The 19,777-nt window shown below is 39.3% G+C and overlaps 1 protein-coding gene across 12 annotated transcripts in view; it reads left to right on the top strand.

Moving 5' to 3' along the window:
* The window catches only part of Unc-104 (uncoordinated-104), a 93,677-nt gene that overhangs the window by 64,817 nt on the left and 9,083 nt on the right, over window positions 1-19,777 (top strand). For 6 of the 12 annotated variants that reach the window (XM_064039044.1, XM_064039045.1, XM_064039043.1 and 3 more), the window contains 27 exons: window positions 865-1,028; window positions 1,342-1,481; window positions 1,965-2,009; window positions 3,339-3,473; window positions 3,847-4,050; window positions 4,468-4,625; window positions 5,052-5,205; window positions 5,672-5,847; window positions 6,401-6,515; window positions 6,702-6,835; window positions 7,247-7,458; window positions 8,902-9,081; window positions 11,038-11,175; window positions 11,582-11,712; window positions 12,151-12,315; window positions 12,752-12,932; window positions 13,815-13,905; window positions 14,287-14,397; window positions 14,872-15,084; window positions 15,928-16,066; window positions 16,481-16,601; window positions 16,962-17,064; window positions 17,549-17,723; window positions 18,101-18,213; window positions 18,521-18,649; window positions 19,037-19,160; window positions 19,531-19,657. In XM_064039044.1, the coding sequence (XP_063895114.1) occupies window positions 865-1,028; window positions 1,342-1,481; window positions 1,965-2,009; window positions 3,339-3,473; window positions 3,847-4,050; window positions 4,468-4,625; window positions 5,052-5,205; window positions 5,672-5,847; window positions 6,401-6,515; window positions 6,702-6,835; window positions 7,247-7,458; window positions 8,902-9,081; window positions 11,038-11,175; window positions 11,582-11,712; window positions 12,151-12,315; window positions 12,752-12,932; window positions 13,815-13,905; window positions 14,287-14,397; window positions 14,872-15,084; window positions 15,928-16,066; window positions 16,481-16,601; window positions 16,962-17,064; window positions 17,549-17,723; window positions 18,101-18,213; window positions 18,521-18,649; window positions 19,037-19,160; window positions 19,531-19,657 (3,878 nt within the window). The remainder of the gene's footprint in view (window positions 1-864; window positions 1,029-1,341; window positions 1,482-1,964; window positions 2,010-3,338; window positions 3,474-3,846; window positions 4,051-4,467; window positions 4,626-5,051; window positions 5,206-5,671; window positions 5,848-6,400; window positions 6,516-6,701; window positions 6,836-7,246; window positions 7,459-8,901; window positions 9,082-11,037; window positions 11,176-11,581; window positions 11,713-12,150; window positions 12,316-12,751; window positions 12,933-13,814; window positions 13,906-14,286; window positions 14,398-14,871; window positions 15,085-15,927; window positions 16,067-16,480; window positions 16,602-16,961; window positions 17,065-17,548; window positions 17,724-18,100; window positions 18,214-18,520; window positions 18,650-19,036; window positions 19,161-19,530; window positions 19,658-19,777) is intronic. The other 6 variants (XM_064039047.1, XM_064039052.1, XM_064039048.1 and 3 more) reach the window with 5 other exon arrangements.

The raw sequence follows: 19,777 nt of genomic DNA on the forward strand, positions 1-19,777 counted from the left end.
CGACTTATCAAGCAAAAATATCGATAAGAAAGTTTATCGATACAAGTCGATAGTGTAAACATATTTGTGCAACTAAATATTCTAGTGGATCGTACTTTATACGTAGAAGTATGCTAAAGACTAACAAAAGAATCACGTTTTTTTAACGCACCGTATCTCCGTGGAAATTATCATATAGTCGGTGAGTTTGGTTTTTATAATAGAACTAGGAGTGTGTGCACATCACTAATATTTTTTACCCCCTTAATACCTAAGCTAAATATGCTTGTGCTAAAATTGGGCTAATTTGTGCAAAACACAGCCTTCAAAATTTTGTAACCAACGCCTTAGCCAAATTGGCTAATGTTGCTTTTGTAAAATTCACAGTTTCGAAATATCGATATTATTTTTTGTGTCATTGGTTCACTTGCAATATTTGGCTTTTCGCGTGATAGGTGAATGTAAGACGGTAAGTTCTTTGCATAGTAAGCTTTTCACGCCGTCAAGAGGACGTCGAGACTTCAGGTTTCCGCACGACGATCTCCGTCTATGACGGTCTAATGGTCGTTTTTAATACTCTATCAGTTAATTTGCTTCCTAAAGATAGTACTTAAATTTTGATTGTAAGCAAAACGACGGATAGAATATTGGATATGGCTGTAAGCGGATCAATCAATCATGCACGGTTTCCGAAAGTCATCGGAGGATATCTAATTATTAGTATTTTAATTTATTAATATGTCATATTTTTTATACATTTAATTCATTTAAATTAGAGTAGCTTTTCAAAGCGTATTCACACCTTTATTTTGACTATTGATATCCTTCGATATACAACCGCTTTTCCTCTCAATGTGCTTCAATACTTAACTCTCCCTTCCCCAGGCGTCAAAGAGTAAGAAGTCGAAGAAGGCAGACTTCATTCCGTACCGTGACTCGGTGCTGACGTGGCTGCTGCGGGAGAACCTCGGAGGCAACTCCAAGACGGCCATGATAGCCGCTATATCGCCCGCCGATATTAACTTTGATGAAACTCTTAGTACACTCAGGTAAGAAGATGACATTGTTTGATATATCGCGCCAATTAGCTGGTTTCCAAATGCAAATTAGGAAACAAAAAAGATAAAGAATAGAAACGATATAACTGAAATATGTGAAAGTAAAAAGCGTTAAAATAACCAAAAAGAAAAATACTTAGGCATAGCTTAAAACCAAATTCTTAAAAATAGACTTCAAATAAATATTTAAAATTTTAATTTGAGTCACTTGTGGCGAAACGTAGCCAAGATATTACTTATTTTTTTGCTACCTATTCAATTTCAAAAAGTCTCAAATCACAATATTTCACATCTTTCACTCTAGATACGCCGACCGAGCCAAACAGATTGTCTGCAAAGCGGTTGTCAACGAGGACGCGAACGCGAAACTCATTCGCGAACTCAAGGAGGAAATACTCAAGCTTCGCGAGTTACTCAAAGCTGAGGGCATCGAGGTCGAAGAAGGTACGCCTCTGCACGTCTTAATCTATGGCCTTGAAGTACTGTTGATGGTCGATTGATTAACTGACGCGTCTAAACGATTTTAGGTGTCTTTGGTTAGGAGTTTTGGCGGGTCTAAATGTTTTTATGTCTATGGTAAGGATACATAGGAAGTTGCTGTAATTTTAGCTTTTGAAGCGGACTTTTGTGTAAGTGGAATTCATTTCAAGATTAAAATAACATTTGGGGATCTTGATTTTAATTCTATTGGTTTGATAAGAACAAAAAATGGAGTCCGTTGATCAATCGACCATCTCGATAGCTTATTCTCGGCCTTGCCAGTGAGTTAGGTTGTTTAGACGTCTTGTGATACATAGAACGTCTTGTGTGATTGTTTCATAGCGAACAAGCCACGCCACTTACGATTAACGCCACAATTAAGTTGAATTAAGTTTCATATTCCTGATACTAAAACTTGATTTTGTTTCCAAAATCAACACGAACTAGGACCAGATGGTAAAGTCCTTTATGAAAAGAAAGAACAGCCTACCAGTAAGTAACAATGATAAAGAGGCTTGCGCATTTTTGCATCTGTACACCCCACCTGTACGCTTGGCCTCCATTCTGAATCGGGGTTGCCAGACACAAAAAAATGCAATGCAAACTTTTTTATAATCTTTTCGGTCAATGATCTGGCAGCCTACACTATGATGAAAAAAAAAGCAATTTATTTTAGCACCTTGTCCAGCGCTTGTGGCGTTTGTAGGCATAAAATATATAGTATTATCACTTGTCGAATATTATATGGAAGATGGTGTGGGTCATACCATAAATATATATGAATATAGATATATAACTGCGCTTATCTATCACTATATATTGGTGTTGGTCTGGAACACTAAACTTGGTTACAGATAGAATATGTATGTAGTGAATATTACTTGGTGTGCTGTTTATGTATTTTATAACTGAGCATTTACTCGTTTATGTATCGATATAATATTATACATAAATGCTCAGTCCCGTATAATGGATACAATCGATTTTGATTGACAAGATAATTGTATTACAATAAGAAAATATAACTTTGTTGAAATAACATTACGCTTCGATATTTGCAAGTTTAAATTGTTCTCGATAGTTTCCAAGGCATTTGACCTCGCCTTTTCACTGCCAAGCCAAGGTCGCCTTACGTCTTCAAAATCGATTGTATAATCGGGTGGGTATCGAGTCTGTCTGTTGGCGGCCATTACACAAACATTGGCGTTGCAAGTCACCATGTTGGTCCAAATTTTCCCGTGGTCGCCAAACGGATCTTATATTGTGAATATTGCATTGCTAATATAAAAGCTTTCTAGCTTCAGAGGCCTTGCATGTTTTCCCATTATATTTGTGTCAGAATAGAATGATTTTGGTGTCGAATATTTATTTTGTGTAGTACGTACGAGTATACTCACTTTTAAAAGTAATTTTGTCGTAGACGTATGTCTACTTGTGCAATAGTTTGCACAATGATGGATTGCACATTAATTTGCACTAAACCCACAATAGTGCAATATTAAAGTGTTTTAGATATCAATATGAATGAAAATAGACTACCGTAGTTGTAACCATCTAGAAGCAATGGACTTGATAAACATATTTAACCGAATAAAGGTATAAGCATGCTTCAATTGGCAGCATGATAAACAAAAAGCTATCAAGTTCCAAGTATTCTAACTATACTATGCATATCAATAAAATATGCCTAAGTAATTTCCAAGTCCTAATTCCCTGAAAACAAAAGACGGCACAAAAAATTGCCATTATAAAAGCAGTCGATATACCAAGAAGTTCGTATATCTTTACAAACTAACATGTCCCCACATTGGATGATGACAGGAGAAGAGAACAACTCTTCGCCGCAGCGCAAGAAGAGCGAGGCTGAAGTGCTATCGCCGAAGCTGTCCCGAGCCGCCACAACTATTGCCGAAGAGGCTGTGGATCAGTTGCAGGCTTCGGAGAAACTTATTGCGGGTAAGCGCACTTAGAAAATCATGATTTTCTTTTCAGCATAACACAGATAAGATTAGGTTCACTAAGATTATTCCTCGCAGGGCAATCATTATGTTGGCAGCCGCTTGGTAGGTGCAATTTTATTTAAGAGTTTTCCGAAGATATTGGTCCCCTTATATGACTTATAATCTTGGCTTACCTTAAGCTGTTACTAAATTAAATCTTGTAAAAACACATGACCCATGACAAAGATTGGACTCTTTCACATTATCGAGTCAACCTTTTACATTTATCAATCAAATATTATGACAAGTCTTAAGGACCCATTTAGATCATCAGTTACATATTTTAATAACTAATTTTACACCCACTAACTTGTTCTTACCATTACCAGAACTAAACGAAACATGGGAAGAGAAGCTAAAGCGCACGGAACAGATTCGCGTCCAACGCGAGGCGGTCTTCGCGGAGATGGGTCTCGCCGTCAAGGAGGGAGGCATTACGGTCGGCATCTACTCGCCTAAGAAGACCCCTCATCTCGTCAACTTGAATGAAGACCCTAACCTGTCGGAGTGTCTCATTTATTATATCAAAAATGGTAAGTATTCTTTGATTATTTTTATAACATACATAATTACCACGGTTTGATACTAGTTGTTGGTTTATCGATAATGTTCAAGTAACAATTTCAAAAGATGTTTATTTTAATCCTGAATTATATGATTTTTTCTCAGCTTAGTGTCTGGAAAATGGAAATATCTAATTCCCAATATACACACTGGCACAATCAAAATATTTTTTAGTATTATGAAAGATATCATTTATAAAGTAAAGATAAAAATAGGGGGAACACCTTTACTCGGCTAACGGCGCTATGCACAAATCGCTGTCGACAACTGTGATTGTTCAACTTTTTTCTGCCTTTCCATTTTACAAGCTGAAATTTTTCAAGCAAGCGGGTTTTTTTATTAAAAAATAATAATTAAATCACCTAGTAATTGTGTCTTCTTCGCAGGCGTGACCCGTGTCGGTACATCAGAAGCGAACGTGCCTCAAGACATCCAACTGTCAGGCTCCCATATTCTGAGCGAGCACTGCATCTTCGAGAACACGGACGGAGTCATACTCCTCATTCCTCATAGAGATGCGCTTATCTATGTGAATGGACGTGAGGTAAGGAATTACTCGGTTTCAGTTGCTTATGTTTTTCAACTATTTTTATCATACTTCATTTACATATGTTTGAAAGGGAAGTTCAAATATACATTTTGTGTCTACTGTTCTTGCCGCTGTTGACAAAACAGCTAATAACATTAAAAAGGCTGAGCCAATTTTAGTTAAACATGTCTTAGAATAACTGCTGAAAAACCAGCTTCCGACTAAAAAAGCGCATCCAAGTTGGTTTATCTTTTAAAGAGCTATGGTACCACAAACACACATGGTGATCGAACTTAAAACATTTTGCGTCCGAGATTAAAAACACCCTCTGATTTTACTCTCCCTTTTAGATTTCCCACACTAGTTTAAAGACTTATTATAAAACTTTAATTTATTTATTTAAAGGTATATTTGAGTCTATAACTACCCACTCAATTCCAGCTAACCGAACCAGTGATCCTCAAGTCCGGTTCCCGCGTGATCCTGGGCAAGAACCACGTGTTCCGCTTCACTCACCCCGGACAGCCGCGCGAGGAGCCTGTCAACAAGGAGAATAAGGAGCTCACTGATACTGCTAGCAGTAATGAGAGTGACTGTAAGTTTGTATTTTTTTGCCTATGAGTTCTTCATGTATGTCCGAGAGATTTTATACTACAATTCTGATTGCAAATGTCTTCAGAGTAATATAACCCGGAAAAAAGCGTGGCTAGGTCTTTGAAAGCGTGACAATATTTTATCTTGAATGATAACCAAATATTGATAAAGTATACCGTTCAGATAGATGAGACGATTGTTTGCACAAAAGAAAAAGTTTTTTAGAAGGGATTGCTCTGTCTACCTTATGAATCCTGTTTGGGTGCTCTAAGTTACTCGGGCAACCCAAAACCGCGAAAGCAGTAAGACTGGTTGTCCGACTTTCTGGTTTTATGACTATCCGTAACGGCGACCAAAGATGTACAAATGACTACCGAGGCCCCAACTAACCTAACTAACCTTCTAAATGACGGAGCTGATTATGATGAACCCCTTATACCTAAACTAACCCACATTTTTACCCTCAGCCGGCAGCACAGACGCGGACGGCAAGAACGTGGACTGGGACTACGCGCAATGCGAACTGCTGGAGAAACAAGGCATCGACTTGAAGGCCGAGATGCAGAAGCGCCTGATGGCTCTCGAGGAGCAGTTCCGCAGGGAGAAGGAGCATGCTGACCAGCAGTTTGAGGAGCAGCGCAAGGTGTGTAAGATGTCTTTGTAGTTGAAAAGATTTTTGTTTTGGGTATAAAACTACTCATTTCAGAACGACGTGACAAATGGCTTGTGCCAAAAGTATAGAATTTCAATATTGCTTTTTTTCGTGAAACTTCAGATTTATAATTCAGTCTATTGTACAGTGAATAAATTAAAGTTTAACCCCCTTACTTATAAACGTGAATTAAATATAAGTAATACTTAAGGGCTGTTTAAGAAAATTCTTACTTATAAACGTTGAAACGTTCTTAAAGTCTTAAGTAGTGATTAGGTAAAATGTTGCTTAGAAGGTGATAAGAGATTTTATAAGTAAGGGGGTTAATTTTCTAATTTCCGATTGTACCTTAACGGTCTCTTTTAACTTTACATTGACCATATCCATTAGTAAAAGCAGATATTGAAAATTAATCAAACTGAATGTCGTCTGACCGGGTTGACCATGATGGTCGATTCTATAGCCACAGCATGAAAGAGTTTATAAGCATGTGATTCCAACCTTTTTGCTAAAAAAGCCTATAAAATATTAAATATTGTTTTAGAACTACGAAGCCCGCATCGATGCTCTGCAGCGTCAGGTGGAGGAGCAGAGCGTCACCATGTCTATGTACAGCTCCTACACGCCTGAAGACTTCCATAACGACGAGGATATATTCGGTGAGAACCTACTTTTGGTTAAAGAAGACTAAAGAGGTGTTGACAAAGAAATCAGCGGGTCCGACATTTAAAGGGTCATCTTAAAAACACTTGAGTTAAATTAGAATATTATTCCATATATTTTTAGCAGCTTTTGACTTTTTCAAATTTTCTATTCTTTTCAATAATTTATATACGTCTGTGTAGTGAACCCGCTATTCGAGACGGAATGCTGGTCAGCCCGCGAGGTGGGTCTGGCGGCGTGGGCCTTCCGCAAGTGGAAGTACCACCAGTTCACCTCGCTGCGAGACGACTTGTGGGGCAATGCTATCTTCCTCAAGGTATGTCAAAGAGCTACATGCAAATATATTTTAAAGAAGTTAAAATATTAAAGTCTTACTACTTATTTTTTACTGAAACAAAAATCATTAAATACTAGCTAAGGTATAACACAATAATTTTTTGGAGTGGACATTGTGACGTCATGTTACAATAAATAAATAATTTTTAAAGTAAAATATGGAACTATAGAAGTGACATAACATAAATTTCAAACGTGTTGTATTTTCTTTGTTGTTGTTTGTGGAAAAAAAGAATTACTATGTGTTGATTTTTATTTTAGGGTTACTTAAAAGACGGCCTAAATACTTTTCTTTATTTAACATGGCTAGTGCATTGGCTACAATATATTATTAAAAATATTATCATCAGTTTACCAACATTCTCACAAATTCAACCTTTAATCCCAACAGGAAGCCAACGCAATCTCAGTAGAACTGCGCAAGAAAGTCCAGTTCCAATTCACTCTGCTAACGGACACCCCCTACTCGCCCCTCCCCGCGGAACTCGCTCCGCGCGACGACGCGGATGACGAGTATCGCCCCTCCGCGCCCACCGTGGTCGCCGTCGAGGTCACTGACACTAAGAACGGAGCTACACATTATTGGACGCTCGAGAAGTTACGGTAAGTGGTGAAAGGAATTTGAGTCTTAAGTGTGAAGGAATAGGGTTTAATATTGAATAGTTAGGTTCTGGAATAAACATATCGATATCGTTTAGAGATAGAGTTCCTTTTTTTGAGTGTTCAAAATATTAAGTGTCAAAATGAAGTCAGTGGGAATAGAGATAGGAAATTGAGTACTAATTATTATTGTTGATTTTTGAGTACTCAGTTTTAAAGAATTTTAATCCATTTTATAACAACTCTCATGATTTGAGGTTTGAGGCACTTATGATTTAGAGATTATTAAAGAGAAAATAAATACAATTTCAGATTAGTCAAAGTTTTGTAAGGAATAGGAATACTATTATGCCATTCATTTTCGTATTATCTCAAAAATATATATATTGATTATTTTAAGTTCCTATTTTTATTTCTTGTTAATAAAACAACGTACGTATTCGACACATTTATAATTTCGTTAATTTGGTTGCATTTTGTTTTTTGGTCTTTATGTTCTTGTACTTTATTCCTCGAGAGATGAAAAAAAAAACTATTTTGCTGGTGCCGTGTTGAAAATATCCTTTATATATACCTTGTTATATATTATTATGGTTGGTTATATATCCGTACGACAGACATAGACATTGTATATAAATAGACTTGGCGGGTAAGTACACTTTCTTATAAATAGGTCTAAATGTATAGTTGCAATGTCTATTCCATTTCTAATAGCGCTTGATTTATTTGCTGCTTTATTATTTTTTATTTCTCATTTTACCGTGCTATTTATATATAATGTTACGATAGTTTCCCTCATTTTAAGAAATTATTACGTTAGCAAATGTGAAGAATTCATTACATGTGTCTCTGGGTCATTAAAACTTCTTGCTTACATTTTTTACTGTGGCAACATTTATAACCATAGCACATGCAACACATTCCGATCATTTGCTCGATATAAATGAGAGGGCATGCCTACTCCTTACGAGATTAGCGTAGAACGGATCATTTTTTAAGATATTTTAGAACGTTTCTAGCTCACTATTAGGACTTCAAGATTTTTTCTGGGTAGGTACCACAGAGGAAGGAAAGATGAGCGGAGATGCCCTAAGGCAGGTAGGTCAGGCGTCTTCTTGTAGGTACAACACAATCAGTTACTATGAAACTAACAAAGCGTTCGAGTTCTTTGACATATCTGTTAAAGATTGTTTGGTAATTAGGTTAAAAAAAATGAGTGGCTTCCAATGATGGCGCATGAGGATAAGGCTAGCAAAGTTCCTCGTCCTCCGATTTTGGTCACTCACATTTTGGCGCTCTTATTCTTAGGAGATTTTGCGTTATGACATCTCCGCTTGTCATTTGTTTTCCTTGCGAGGTATAGAGAGGCATATTTTCTCGCGTACTCGGAGCTACCTAGTAGGCTTGGTAGGGCAGCGGCGGGCTACAGTGGTATATTGTCCGTAGCCACCGCCTGGAGCTCATGCGTCAGATATACAACATGAACGAGTGCGCGTGCGACGACGAGCCGCTCGTGCTGGCGCCGGCGCCGCTGCCGGCCGTGCCCCCGCAGCCAGACATACTGCACTGTATATCTGCGTGCGCGCAGCAGACGCGACTGTCGCTAGCCAACCTGCTGCCCTCCAGGTTTGTGTGACGCCCACCAGGTTTTAGCGGTTTAACTGTACCACATATTTTTATCAGATATAACTATATATAACTTGACGTATCTTTGAAGTAAAGGCTACTTCAGCTTTTGACTTTGGGTGGGAGGGTCATGCCAGTATGTCACAAAAGCCTTGGTTTGTGCAAGACACGGATTTGTATGCAGTTGTTCAGGCCCAGTATAACTTGCCTGTAAGATCCGTTATAATTTCGTATGTGGCATCGATCATGTCCTTATTGTTAAAATCATAGCGCTGTAGTAAAATCTTGATTATTTTGTAAGAAAATTGTGCTGAAAATTGAAAATGAATTAAATGAAAGATCATTTAAATATAAAAAAATACAGTCACATGTACAGTTAAACCGTTATATTTTACCAATACAAAGCGGGCTTTCAAGACAGACGGGACACGGGCAGTACGTAGATTTGTTAAAACACCCTGAACCGCCTGCGCGCACTTCTAGCTTGCAATACATATAAGAGGTTGTAATAGGAAAGCATAAACAATTGAACGTCATAAGAAATTAATGGTATTGTTTAACTTTATGAATATTGATGGCCAGTATAGGTAAGCAAAGAAGTCAAGCGTGTATTCAACCTTTATGTTACACCACCATTCTTAACCACCGGTCCTTCAATGTCACCAGTAAAAACTAATGCCCTTATTTATCATGTATCATTTGTTTTTTTTTGAGAATCTACTGACCTGGTAAGTAAGACCTTTAAGTCAAGTGTATCATTTGAAAAATCTGTGGACCCGGGGGTTAAGCATGATGGTTTAATAAATTCATAATTCGATATGCTTCCAAGGCTTTCAACTGTGAATTACTGTGTATTTTTTGACATTATTTTGAGTCTGTGAGTTTCCACAAAAATGCAAAATCGTTTCACGCTTTCCATGTAGCTTGGAATCAATGCCTATCTTATTTCCGTTGTTGAAATAGGGTGATGCAATTTTAAAAAGCGACTTTCTAGCCTCACTCTAATTGTCGAACTGACATATTAAAATGTGATGTAAAAAACTTTGTATTTATCGCCTCTGTATGTTTTCATGAAACAATCTGTCAAAATTTTTCGATACAACAAGAGTTCGATAGGTAAAACCAACTGCAAATTAAAGTGTCGCACAAAATTTTGACCGATTGCTAAATCGTCCATTTTGTAAATCACAGTTGTAATCGTTTACTTTGCGATTAAAATAAAATGAGGTTTCATATTTGGGATATAATAATACTCAGATATTTTAATTATCCAACTAAATATAGAAAGAAGTCATCGAAGTAATTTTTACCTAATCTTATTTTAATCGTAAACCTATGTAATATGCAAACCTATGTTTCTTTCTACCTGTGAGCGTTTTAGGATAACTGATCACTTGTTTGTGTAGAATTTCACAGAATTGTCTTCTTTTCATTGTCAAATCTTTTAAATAAATAGGTACCTATGTTATGTTCAGCAATTTTAGTTTTAGCTTGCAATGTGCTAACGCCTACAAATGTACCTTGTGTCTATGTAATGTGTATTGCATGAAAAATAATTATAGAATATGTGTTAAGAGTAACAATTTTCTACCTAAAACTACTAAACATTTTAAGGTTGTATCCTTAACATTACATGTAAGACATGTCTCATTTAGAACCTACACTAATATGTCACTGTGCTTCTCGACAACGAACCTAAGCTTTATTCATTTAGAGCTCAAAATTAGATGTATCACATTAGCTGCTTTGTATTAAATAGCAGTACTTCTCACATATAAACCCCCAAAAGAATGTATTATGCAACTTTAACCTTAACACAAGAACAATAAAGACTAAATTCATGGACCGTGACATTGAAAACAGTTCCAATTTCAAATACGCAACTAACCGAGTGCACAGAACTTTCAAGCTTATTTCCTACAGAATAAAGTTCAAATTCCCGTGTTTATTTACCAGACAACGGCTGGAGCTGATGCGTGAGATGTACCACAATGAGGCGGAGTTGTCTCCCACTTCGCCTGATCACAACATCGAGTCTGTGACCGGTGGGGACCCCTTCTATGACAGATTCCCGTGGTTCCGTCTAGTTGGACGGTAAGTTCTATGGTCAAATACAAATATTGCTTCTATTTTGATTAAAATCTAGACCCTGATTAGTAAATTCTGTCTTTAAATACTTTAAGCAGTTCCAAAGGCTGCAATATTTGCTTCACCCTTAACTTAATGGTGATGTCTCTTTCAAGTTTCACAAAATTTTGGGTTTCACACAATTCTACGATAGATAGAAAAATATAGTACAACAATCGACTCGTAAAACAATTCCATTGGCTCCCAAAAGGGTATAGGCATTCTCATTATTTTCTAATTTCTCAATATACCACTTTAAAGAAACGCCTTAACGCTGAGGAAACCCCTTTAACTCCCCCTAAAGTAGGTTAATTAAAAATCTGTATTGCTTATTAAGTAATTTATAAACATTAATGTCCTATTTGTTTGACAGGAGCTTCGTATACCTATCGAACCTGCTGTACCCCGTTCCGCTCATTCACAAGGTGGCCATCGTGAATGAGAAAGGAGACGTCAAGGGCTACCTGCGGGTAGCCGTGCAGGCTGTTATCGACGCTGAGAAGAGTGAGTTTATACCTTCTTTTGCTAGTACAAAAAATGTTGATAATTATTGGGCCTTTTTATGGTGACGTACAAATATGTTCAGTATCAAAACTATGTAATAACTTAACTGTTCTAAACTGTCAAATGAAAAACGTCTGTTTATTTTATTAAAATTCATATTATATTACGTAGCGTGCATGTTAGTCATGATAAAAAAATTTGTTCCTGTACTATTTTTCTATTTCTGTTGCACCCTATTTGATATCCCTTTTCTGAAATTGGCTAGGATATCGTTCAACGTCGAGCGTGAGTTTGATAAATAACAAAGTACAAGCCTTCGAGCCAATACTTGTTTTTGAAAGTATCAATACTTTGGGTAACTTACTAAAACTAATCTACATATTTCTATATCTATTGCACCCTATTAGACCTCTATTCTTAAGCACCGTACCATTATAGACAACGCAGAATTCGCAGCGGGCGTAAAGCAGTCGGCCAAGATATCGTTCGACGACGACGTAGCGCCGGTCCGACGCGCCAAGCTGTCGGCTGTGGATAAGAATAATGCGATCAACCTCGACGAGCGCATCGGTGATGTGCCTGACTCTAATATCAAGATTGAAGGTCAGTTTAGTACTTTGTATTCATTTATTATCCTACGTTAAGGTATCGTTCATAAACGATATACCACTTCTCTACGATGTAGGACTCTTCTCGTAGAGATAAGCTACAATATTGATCATCATTTGTCAAAATGGCTATTTTCGAATGTGGAGTAAGGCCATGGGCCAATCCACAAAATATTTACTCGCGCTGGCTAAGCTTGCGCGGGTAAGAACCCAAGAGTACGATCCTTACAGTAGTGAATGGAATGATATAAAGCCATCAAGAACTCAATGGACGCTTTGCTTGTCCCTCTTTGACAGAAGTCGGTTCTTACAAGACCGGGCCATAAATTCTCTAAACTAAAAAACATCGCACTTATTTTTTGTGTTTTATCTGTATGAGTAAGATTTTGAGTACGATCCAAAGTGGCATTAACTTTTTTCTTATTTGCCAGAACTGGCAATGGGCGAATGCGACGCAGACAGCGGCCGCGGCGACAGTTCCCTCGCCTCCGAGCTGAAGGAGGAAGACCTGCCGGAACACCTGACCCTCGGCAAGGAGTTCACCTTCCGCGTCACCGTGCTGCAAGCCCACAGCGTGTCTACTGACTACGCTGACGTCTTCTGCCAGTTCAAGTGAGTCTTATTGCTAAGGAAATAGGGTCCAATCTTACTAGAAAATGGCCTTCACCATTCTGCAAGAGCATACCGCATAGTAGCATCATTTACGTCGATGTCTTTTGCCAGTTCAAGTGAGTCTTACTACTAAGGAAATAGGGTTCAAATTAGCTTGTAGACGACAGTTCCCTCGCCTCCGAGCTGAAGGAGGAAGACCTGCCCGAACACCTGACCCTCGGCAAGGAGTTCACCTTCCGAGTCACCGTGCTGCAAGCCCATAGCGTGTCTACCGACTACGCTGACGTCTTCTGCCAGTTCAAGTGAGTCTTAAGTGCTAAAGATATAAGGTTCAATTTTGGTTGAAAAATTGTTTCACCATTCTGCAAGGACCAGATCAAGTGAGTCTTATTGCTAAGGACATACGGTCCAAATTAGCTTAAGGAGGCAGTTCCCTCGCCTCCGAGCTCAAGGAGGAAGACCTGCCCGAACACCTGACCCTCGGCAAGGAGTTCACCTTCCGCGTCACCGTGCTGCAAGCCCATAGCGTGTCTACTGACTACGCTGACGTCTTCTGCCAGTTCAAGTGAGTAATATTTGAGTCTTATTGCTAAGAAATAGGGTTCAATCTAGCTTGAAAAATTGCGCCGCCGTTCAGCAAGGGTTCAGTCATTAATGTCGATGTCTTGTGCCAGTTCAAGTGAGTCTTATTGCTTGAAGAATAAGGTTCAATATTGCTCGGCACATCATTTTCATTTACTTTTAAAAAGTGAATTTTGAGGGAGTGAAATGTAATTTGCTGTAGACATAATAAGGTTCAGAGTTGATTGGTAAATTGTGTGCAGAAGCGTATTAGATGTTTAAGTTTAGGAGTGATGTAACAACGTTGTGCTTTTGTTTCAGTTTCCTACACCGCAACGAAGACGCATTCTCGACTGAGCCCGTTAAGAATGCGGGCAAGAACACACCGCTAGGATTCTACCATGTGCAAAATGTAAGCATTTATTTATGTACTCTCATAAAAGGCAGTACATAAATGTAACGTACGTTACATAATTGTAATCTACGATATACATACGTGTATTTGTATTTTTATGAGCCCTAGTTGCCTGAAATAAAGAAATAAATAAATAAAAAATATCTTAACATGTTCAACAGTATCATAATAGTAGCAGCCCGAAACCTCAATTTTCAACTACCTATCTCCTTCTACCCACCTTTAGGAGTCAACTAGAATGAATATAATTGAAATTCCCATATCACTAGGAAGTGGTGAAGGTGCTGTGCTTTTGTAATTATTGACGCGAAGAAGTGTTCTCTTCTAATCAGCCTAGTTAATGAATGATTTAGACTAAATTTTTGTTTTGTTCATCAGATCACAGTGCCGGTAACGAAATCATTCGTGGAGTACATAAAGACGCAGCCGATAGTGTTCGAGGTGTTCGGTCACTACCAGCAACACCCGCTGCACAAGGTAAGCGCTCTAGTACGTGAACATTTCTATTATATTTGTATGTGTTTTGTTGTAGATTTGTGTAGAATTAATTATATTATATGTGTATTGGCATTTGGTTGAAAAACTTGTTTTTTAAAGGCTTAAATCACATCCATAAGAGATCGATGTTTTTTTTTAATCGACATGTAATTTGTTGTTTGTTTTTTCTTTTTTTATGGTGCTCTAAAAAATATGTCATTTTGCCATAAGGATTATTCTTCTCTTTATCTTATGCTTTTACGTAAAAGTGTCACAGTGTTGTTACAAAAAAGTTAAACAGACGTTTGTTAAGCATCTCACAAAATATTCTACCATCATTTTTCAGTACTTATCAAACGTCTATTTAACTTTACTTTGTAACCCTGACAATATCTCAATATGTGTATGTACCTAATATAAGTCAATGGTAGTAGCTAACATTACTTTCAAATAAACTCAATACTAACCCAACAATCTACCCCACAGGACGCAAAACAAGACGGGCCCGTCGGCGGACGTACACCCCCACGCCGCATGCTGCCCCCCTCCATCCCCATCTCGGCCCCCGTACGGAGCCCTAAGTGGGGCGCGGCGGCGGTAGCGGCTCCCTGCTGCAGCTCGCATCTGCACTCCAAGCACGACCTGCTTGTGTGGTTCGAGATCTGCGAGCTAGCTCCCAATGGGGAGTATGTGCCTGCTGTGAGTATATATATTTACTTGTATTTGTATGTGTTTGATAGGGTAGCCAATCTTTATGTAATAAGGGAAAAAATACTGCACAAAACAAGGGTACAGCAATAAAAAAAAGTTGTGGGCATATCTATCCGATACAGATGAAAATTCACATTTAATTTTCGTTATATTCAGGTACATGAGAGATTACATAAGGGGAGTGTATAGCGAGAGAACATAAAGAGGTTTATAGAAAGAGTATGTAAGGGTGCGTCCACATCTGGCGAATGTGCCGCGAATGTGCAGCACGCGAGCCGATTGCGAGCTGTCCGCGAGCTGCGCACGTGCAGTCACTGCAATAGTTCGGTGCTTGTCTTTAGCGCAACTCACGCAAGGCTCGTATAGAGCGCGCGAGCGGCGCGCGATCTGCGCGCAATCAGTTCTCGCCCTTACAGTTCCGTATATTGGCTCAGTACTATCGAAGATGGCAGACGTCGCTCGCGTGCGGCGCTTAGGTCGCGCGCGAGCTGCGCGCGGGCCAAGCAGAAGCGGCGCACGAACAAAAATGCACGCGCGCAACTCGCGGACAGCTCGCGATCGGCTCGCGTGCTGCGCATTCGCGGCGCATTCGCCAGATGTGGACGCACCCTATGGGAGTATATAGGGGCGTTAGGGAGGACATCAGAAAATACATTTATGCTCTACGTACTTCGCTCGTACAAATGCCTCCTCTTACTTGATCTTTTCAGTGCAGTGTAAAAATGTCTACTCTAAAAATAAATAACTCAAATAAATTATCTATCTCCTACTCTAATAATAGTATTAAACAGTCCCCCTTTAAAATTTCTAACCCCCTCCCCCCTCTCCCAGGTGGTAGAGCACTCAGACGAGCTGCCCTGCCGAGGCCTGTACCTGCTGCACCAGGGCATCCAGCGACGCATCCGCATCACCATCCTGCACGAGCCCTCGCAGGACCTGCAGTGGACTGACGTCAGGGAACTCGTCGTCGGTACGTAATAACTCATGTGATTATACAGGCTCATCGTCATACATATCAGGTAGTCAGTGATAGAAAGACGCCTGAGACTTTTTTGGCGTTTAGTAATTTACATTAGCATCTACATACAAAATATTTTTATAGATGTTTTATCCCACGAAAGCGGACAAGCCATGCTTGTGTATGTAAATACACATGCACATTGTCTTTGTATGCGTAAGCTCAGGACTGTTCATTCACACAAAGCAAGCTATCTAAGGAAGGGGTACATAGTAATTTAACATTATATGACGTATTGCACCAAACTCTTATGCCAAAAGTACCTATTAAAAGTCTTTTTGGCGACACATCTACAAAAATTTGTTTATAAACCAGTTCTATTGTCTATTTTATGTATTTTTTATACTCTATTTGGTTGTTCTACAGGGCGTATCCGCAACTCTCCCGAAGCTAACGAGGACACAACAGATGGTGACGAGGACGGAGCCCTATCTCTCGGACTGTTCCCCGGAGAGAGGCCTACGCTTGATGACCGCGCTGTATTCAGGTGAGACGGAATATGTGCTGTTTTATACGGGTCATAAGGTTCTTTTTACCATGATACTCAGAGCCTACGTTTTGTTAACATTACATTTAAATTATTCCTATGCATTGAAAGCTTTCTAAAATTTAAGTTAAAGTTCAAGCATTAAATGTTAGACATCTCCAAAAATCATACACGTCTGTATATTTTTTACACATGTGTGATTAGTGCCAACGACGAGTTCTGATAATTTTCAATATTTTGAAATTTCAACAATCATCGAAAATGGCTGCCCCTTTCTATAAACAGGTGTACCAACCTCTTTCAAGGTATACCTTCTACCAAATAAATGAGCATCTACTATAATAAGCCATTGACTGTCAGGTTCGAAGCTGCGTGGGACAGTAGCCTGCACGGGTCGCCGCTGCTGAACAGGGTCAGCGCCAACGGTGAAGTCGTCTACATCACACTCAGCGCTTATCTCGAGGTAAGAACATATTACACATTATGCTTCCTGCCCTATAAACATTGTTGTCAGGGTCGGCGGAATGGGTTTTTGAAAAGTTTATAAAAACTTTAATTAACTTTTTTGAGAGTCACAATTCTTTCCATATACAAAGTAATTGTTCTTGAAGCCGTAGAGTTGTTGAACGTTGTGATCTATTATAAAGCGGGTAATGAGCCAATGTGACATAATTATATCTGCGTATTTGAGGGCTCAGCACAGCAAGACTTTGTTCAAGGACGAATACGGCGGTTGAACATTTATTTAATTATTTAAAATACTTTTTGCACAACGGCGGACTTAACGCCGTATAAGACGCGGAATATGACGTTTTCATTACGATTATTCAAAAGTTATCCGCGAATTTACATTGATGACTTGTTCACCTGGCTGTGTCAAAAATATGGGCCCTATAAAAGGCTACTTTAATTTTACAAATTGCTAAAGTTTTATCTTGTTTCCTCAGGTGGACAACTGCAGCCGCCCCGCCATCATCACCAAGGACCTATCCCTGGTGGTGGTAGGTCGCGAGGCCCGCACGGGACGGTCGCTTCGCCGCGCTCTGTTCGGCTCGCGAGCTGCGCGAGCTGACCACATCACCGGCGTCTACGAGCTCAGTCTGCACCGAGCTTTGGAGCCAGGTAACTATTTCATACAAAAAATAGCAGTTAAAAGGTCTTCCCAACTGTCTTGAAGTCGGTTTCCTGGCTTACCGGTTCGCAGCTCAGCTTAACATGTAGTAAATGTATATCTGATTTCCTCAACCCTTAGAAGATACCTTTTAGAATACCCTTTAGTATATAAAAAAATCGACAGATGTTATCAAACATTTTTGCCGCAGCAACCCTTAAAGATGAACAAAGCTACCGCTGTGGGAGAAAAAGAACAGTGTCAGACTTTTATTAACTAATTTGCCATGTTTCTTCTGATCCCCTTATTTTTTGAAGTCTTACGAACCTAGCCCTGCAATGAATACATTCCGGATAATATGTATTAACAAATGTACATTGTCACTCAGGAGTACAACGTCGTCAGCGCCGAGTATTGGACACGAGCGGCACGTATGTGCGCGGCGAAGAGAATCTACACGGATGGAGACCGCGCGGAGACTCGCTCATATTTGATCATCAAGTAAGATATTGCCAATAAAATTATGTATTACAATTAACTATGAAATTGGAAAACACTTTACCTCTTCCTTTACCTTTCCTCTACCTTTGGCTCTCAAGGCATTAGACAAAGAAGTATATAAAACACCATTCTGTTTCAAGAAAGTGATTAATCGTACAATTTATTCTACCAAAATATTTCAAATGTTATTTTGCTATTGACGCCAGCTATCTATACTATGTTATTTTAATATCCACTTCTGGTAACTTGCGTACCTTTAAAAAAACCTCCCTCAAATTATATAAACTAATGCGTTCTTCTTCTCCAGTGGGAGTTGGAGAAGATGACCCGGCTAGAGCAGGTGGGGCGCACGCGACACCTGCTGGCGCTGCGCGAGCGCCTGCGCCACGGACACGAGAACACCGTCGCGCCCAACGACTTCACCAAGACAGAGAAGGTGACTACTACTCACTCTCTAGGTGGCAGTTGGAGAAGATGACCCACTTCGACCAAGATGGAGTAGTTAGACACACAAATAACTTCCGCCATAATGAAAATGTGTTGAGCGCGGTGTCATACAAAAGTGGGACCACTTTCTTTATCTCGGAATACAATTTTGGGTTTTTGCATTTGAATTACGATATCGAAAAGATTCACATTCGATGGCACGAACATATAGTATCGTAGCGAGTAACAGTCTCCGCTCGCGTAAAAGGGATCAAATATTGTCTTACAATTTCAGTCACTCGCGGCCTATTTGAAAGTTGTCATATAACTGATCAATCCTGTTCATTCTTCTTCAGCCACTTCTAACACTATTTAAAACAAAATATTATGTTGCCAGGAGGTATGCAACATGGCCGCTAAGGCCGCGTCGGAGAGCGCTCGCGACGAGTCGCTGTACGAGCCGTGGGACATGACGCCGCGGGAGAAGGAACTCGCCACCAAGTACATCAAGCTTATACAAGGTATGTTTAGAGGAAGCTCAAAGATAATAATATTTCCTTTTGGTTAACCATGATTTGAAAAAAATATGTAAAATGGTCAACATAAAATTTGAATTCAGAATCGAAGCGTTCATAAAGAAGCCATCTAGTTTGAGCGAAGTCCTTTGTTTATTGCCTTTATATGCGTCACAGGTTACACCATAAAGGTTAATTTCAATTCAAGGTCATGTGATAAGACATGATTGTCCTTTGGGCCTTTTTCATAGAGAGCAATCAAGGTCTCCTTTTCTATCACCTATCTATAGCTGACACAAACAGTATTGTATGTCTTTTAACACGTGTTTTTAGATATGCAAAGGAAATATTACAAAATGTATCATTGAACTTACAGGCAGGATAGGGTCAGGCAAGGAGGTGGAGACGGCGGCGTCCCCCGCGACGCCGGTGGACGAGGGCGTGTCGGCCGACATCTCCACGCCCAGTCTGCTCTCCTCCATACACAGCGCCAGCAGCATAGAGTGAGTACCAATGTACCTCAACAGGAAGACAGACAAATCCTCAAAAATCTACATCCTCCAGAAACAAGCTGAAGTGTCTGAGGTCTTTTGTTCTAAGAATGAAGGCGTTTGGGGTCAAAT

Source organism: Helicoverpa armigera, chromosome 18 (genome assembly GCF_030705265.1).
Source record: "Helicoverpa armigera isolate CAAS_96S chromosome 18, ASM3070526v1, whole genome shotgun sequence".
NCBI lineage: Eukaryota > Metazoa > Arthropoda > Insecta > Lepidoptera > Noctuidae > Helicoverpa > Helicoverpa armigera.